Source organism: Nicotiana tomentosiformis, chromosome 11 (assembly GCF_000390325.3).
Source record: "Nicotiana tomentosiformis chromosome 11, ASM39032v3, whole genome shotgun sequence".
Lineage (NCBI taxonomy): Eukaryota > Viridiplantae > Streptophyta > Magnoliopsida > Solanales > Solanaceae > Nicotiana > Nicotiana tomentosiformis.
Window position 1 is genome coordinate 118630605 of NC_090822.1, and position 5199 is coordinate 118635803.

Here is a 5199-nt window from a genome sequence, read left to right on the forward strand (position 1 = left end):
GTATGTACCATATTTAGTTAGAGGTGCCAAAACTAACAGGTTGAGTTATGACTAGTTTATTGACTTGACCTAGCCATTTGAAAAATCTAAAATAAAATTACATAATTAGAGGTAAGTGCACAAATAGCCGATTTTGGGATCACTATCTTAGCCATAGTCGCAATGTACAAAACTTTATAAGTTTAGCCACTTCAGAATTAGTTCAGACATACGCAACTAAGTAGTATTCAACAGCAAACTTTCGATATTTTTGTCTGAAGTTTGGTTTGACAAGGCCAATTTTTTGACATTTTTGCCTGAAGTTTGGCTTGCCAAAATCAAACTTACAATAATTTTGTCTGAACTTCAGGTACTTATGCATGAACTCCCGATATTTTGTCTGAACTTTATGAACTTATGCATGAAATTCACGCATAAATGTGTGAAGTTCAAGTAATAATATATGCTTAGAAATAATAATTTGCGCTTCAAATTTTAATCATTCAATGTATGATTCAACTTCCAAATCTACTCCAAATGAGTTCAAATTTAAAATATAAGTTTTAAATATCATAAAGAGCAAAGACCAATCATCAATTTGTCAAAACAACAAAAAATTTAAAAACCCCATTTTGTAACCTTCAACGGTGATTAATTTACTCCATTAGATCATGTATATAACAACTCTTGGAAGAAGAAAATAAGTTTTTCCAATAACACTCATAACACCCACTTAATTTAAACTCATCTTTCACATTTGAAATTCAAGACCCACTTCTTCAATTTTGAAACAATAGTGATCTTAATGGTGAAAACCCTTAATTGGCTACAGATGCAAAAAATTTAAAAAGATGGTTACGCCTTATATGATGCGCACAAATAGGCTGCCTAGAGAAAATTCTCCCTTCAGAATAGGAATTGGGCTTTTGATAAACGGACCGGGCTAAAAAGAAACTCAACGGGTCGCAAACAACTATGGTTGAGTATTTTCAGTACAGATTCTTTTTGTTTCTTCTATAAAATTGAAAGGAAAATATCAAAGCTCGATATTTATTAAATAACAATTTCACTCAGTTAATCTTTCAATAATTCTGAAAATCCAAATTGGAAATTTTAATAAAATGAATGGAATAACATAAATACATCAATGATGGTATGCACAAAGCAATCAAAATTAATTAACCCAAAAAGAAATATAATAACTATCTAAACCCAAAAAGAAAAAGAAAAAAGCGTTATAATATTTCACTAAGCAATTATCTCATCCATATGACATTCCCTGAGTTTAACCTTTGCATTGCTTGTGCCACTTTTGTTTGTCACATCACAACACTCGCATCTATCCATCTGAAAATAAAAAATATTAAAAAGCACAACATTAGATATATTTTTTTTAATTTTGTAGCTTTACAGTATCTAATTATTTAGATGGTCATCACCCCTCCCCTACAATTCCACGATCATGGATTTGAGTCATCAAAGGAACAATAACTCTAACTAAGGGAAATCAAAGGGGAGGGGAATAATTAAAAAAAAAAGTAAAAGCTTTACAAGAGTTTGTATGGTTTGGATCGTACAAATATATATATATATATATATATATATATATATATATATATATATATATTATTTTTTATTTTTGTATTTAAGTTATTGATATAATTAGGCAATCTATAAAATCTTTTGACACAAAAGTAAATGCAAACATTATATCTCAATATGATTTAGATTATATACCATGAGTGCCATTTAATTGGTTATAGCAGGTTATTATTTAATTTTTTTAAAAATTATCTTAGTAGGTATTTTTGTGCGTCAACTTAATCTGATAGTGTACAAAATCTATATAATGTCGATGCACATAATTTAAACTATTTCAAATTAAATAGATGAGAAAGAACTTACGTCTATTCGCTTTCTTCTTGAAGAGTAAACTTCAATCTTGGAGATATCATCTGCAGAATGGCTACCACTGTAAGAACAAGCTGGCAATCCTCGAGGCAATGATCGCGAAAACATAGTAAGAATTTCATTTTTCCTCGTTTCAACAGATTCTAGGAAAAAAACATGAGGAGCTTGACATGAATCATTTGTAGGCAACCTTGTATTTAACAAGTAATATGGAGGGTCTTTAGGTGTAACTCCCCATGGTTGAAATGTTTCAATAGGGATTTGTAAATGGCTCCTAGGCAAAATGTTCTCATAAATATGTATTGAGTAACCCCATGAAATAGAAAACGACCAGTTATTTGGCCTGTTGTAGCAGATAACTTGTTGTAACATGCGAGATTGATCGAATTTTGCCGCATTCATAAGGTGGTGTACAGATTGAAGTCTTTCCATTGAAGGAAAGATTGGGTCTGCAGCATCTAGATGATGAAGAGACATTAATGGAGCTTTTGGATGAGACGACAACAAACCCGATATATCACCGCGCAAATCTATCTACAAGTAGAGATAAATATACAAATTTTGAGTCAGTAAATTCAGAACGAGTGTAGTCTATACTGGCTAAGACTTGATCATATCCAACCATTTGGCCATAAATAATATTTTAGTGTTTGCAGATACTAGTTCCCGCTATGTGCGGGGTCCGGGGAAGGATTGGATCACAAGGGCCTATTATACACAGCATTACCTTGCATTTCTCAAAATATTATTTTCACGGCTCGAACGAGTGACCTTCTGATCATATGACAGCAATTTTATCAGTTATACCAAAGCTCTCCTTCGTCATACTAGTTTTGGAAATCAATGATTTTGTCATACTAATAACTTTACTATTTGAGAAAGAAAATTTACCTGGTGGCTACCTTTAAGAGGAGTAAGATTGACACCAACATCAGATATGCAAACCATAGTTATTTGATCAGCAGATCTCAAGAATGGATATCTCCTCAAGCAGCTTTCTATATACTTAGACATTGCTTTTGCCAATGGATAACTCAAAATAAATCCAGCTCCACCAAAAGCTTGATTAAATGAATACCAATAATTCGATAAAAGATACTCTGATTGACCCCCCAAATAGTAATATTTCGTATGATCATACTGCGCAAGAACATCAACCATATTATCCACAAAAAATACTGAATCGTCGTCCCCCATTACTACCCATCTCACCCCTTCATGTTCCTCTCTAAACACCTCCATTATTCCATGTACCATTCGTGCCATAGTTGGCGCGACATGGTTAGTTTCTTCAATTAAGTTTGTTATGTTATCGGATACTCTATAAGGCGGGGAAGACGAGGACCATGGCAAAAGATCATCGCCCGTTGGAGTTACATCAAGAAAGAGATAACCCTGCGTTTTATTTGGTCTCCACCATGATTCAATATATTCTTTTCTATAATGCCATGCCTCCTCAGAGCCAAGAAGTCCAAATAGTAGATGGCTAAGGTTGGTAGGGTTAGAATCATGACCAAATTGTGGGGTTTTAGATCTTGAGAAATATAAGAGATCAGAAGATGAACAATTGGAATCATTGAAAAGGAAAATTGAAGCAAAGTAAAGAACAACACCTGAAATCAGCACCACTCTGCAAAGATCAGTAACAAAGAACTTGTCAAATGAAACTCTAAGCTTTTCTTTGATTGTATTTAAGAAATTGGAAGCCAATGCAGATGCCATTGTTTGGTTTATTTGAGTAAAATCAAGAGGGAACTTTTATATCTGTAGCTTAGTCCAAAATGCAAAGAAGTAATAAATTGAAGAATTAACCCAAATAATCGCTCCCTATATATATATATATATATATATATAATATGTATATAACTGTGTATAATTAATGTATTATCTATGCATATCAGCTAGAAAAAATAAACACTAAATTTGATCAGCTATTTGTGTAACAATAAATTTCTTCTGTGTTCAAAGTATTATTGACAGGCAGGTATATTTGTCATGTTGCAAAAAAACAATCAGTTTCTTTACTGTGTTAGAAGTATTTTATTGACTAATCATGTGACAATTAAGATTAAATAATTAATTAAGATTTTTGTTAGTTTAAGTCCTTCAAGAGCACACCTATGGAATAGGCTATTAATAATAGTGGCTGCTAAACTCACCCTGATTTACTAATTTTTTTATTTATAACAGTGGTATACAGGCAGTTTGCGTACACATTTATATTTTACCGGATACTTACTGTCTCTTATCTTATCAGCACAAATAACATATAACTTTGAGCACAAAAGCTTAGGCAAAAAGGAAGAAATCAAGTACTCGGTGACCCTAAGTTACTACTCCTTAAAAGAAATATTCCACTTTGTTCCATTTTGTATGACACCTTTATATATTTAGAAACTCTTTAAAATTTAAATTTCTGTTTTATCCTTAATGACATGCTTTTACAGACATAAAAATGGCATGGCATAACAAAAAACCATAAGTTCTAGGAAATATTTATGGTATGTGCAAAAAGTTTATCCTTCTTTGTTAAACTCCATATTCAGTCAAACACGATTATATAAAATTAAAAGGAGGGATATTAGAGAAATCATTTTCAAGCATATCATATTCATCAAGTCGAGGCTAAATTCCAAATTTAGTTTTTGTTGGTATTGCGTAAAAACAAAAAAACAAGAGGAAAATAATAACTTTAGAAACAAAGTGATAGAAAGAGAGGGAGTAACCAGACAGGGGAAGAAGCGATATAATGGAGCCAACGATCTTCAGAACAGATAATTTCAACGTATTGTTCGAAGCCATGATATTAATCCATCATTTTCTTTAACTTTCAGGGGAGTTTCTGAACTTTAGAGCAAAAAAATAAATTAAAGAAAGAGAAGAAAGAAAAAAAAAGATTAAATTTTGCACATAATGAAGAAGAATATGACACAAATCATTAACTCAGTCAAGAGTTTGTTATGGAAATCCAATGATGTACCTTAGTAATCGTGTGGTTAACACTAGAGGCGGATCTAATATCCTATAAATTAAAGAGATAATAGTAAATTTTGTCGCTTAATTATCGATAAAATTTTGATTTTTGTTCATGTAATATATGATTAAGTACGTTTAAAATGTGTGTTCTTGGTCATGCTATTATATTTAGTCTATTTTGGTTAGAACTTTTATTGCTTTTATTGGTTGTTCAAAACCTCAAGTTGATGAATGTTTCAAGTTAGGGTCTCCTTAGGTAGTTAGGTCGGAGTTTAGTGTATTTAATCTGAGAAAATTACGCTCAAGAATATGATATTTATTCTCCTAGCAGAC

The 5199-nt window shown here is 31.8% G+C and overlaps 1 protein-coding gene across 1 annotated transcript; it reads right to left on the reverse strand.

Moving 5' to 3' along the window:
• Positions 1-1068: 1068 nt before the first annotated feature.
• LOC104104029 (uncharacterized) lies at positions 1069-4792 on the reverse strand. The gene is made up of 4 exons (XM_070188463.1): positions 4622-4792; positions 2782-3520; positions 1885-2424; positions 1069-1326 (listed from the first exon to the last, which is right to left on the reverse strand). The coding sequence occupies exons 1-4, from the start codon at positions 4690-4692 to the stop codon at positions 1228-1230; spliced, it is 1449 nt and encodes a 482-aa protein (XP_070044564.1). The 5' UTR covers positions 4693-4792; the 3' UTR covers positions 1069-1227.
• Positions 4793-5199: the final 407 nt, after the last annotated feature.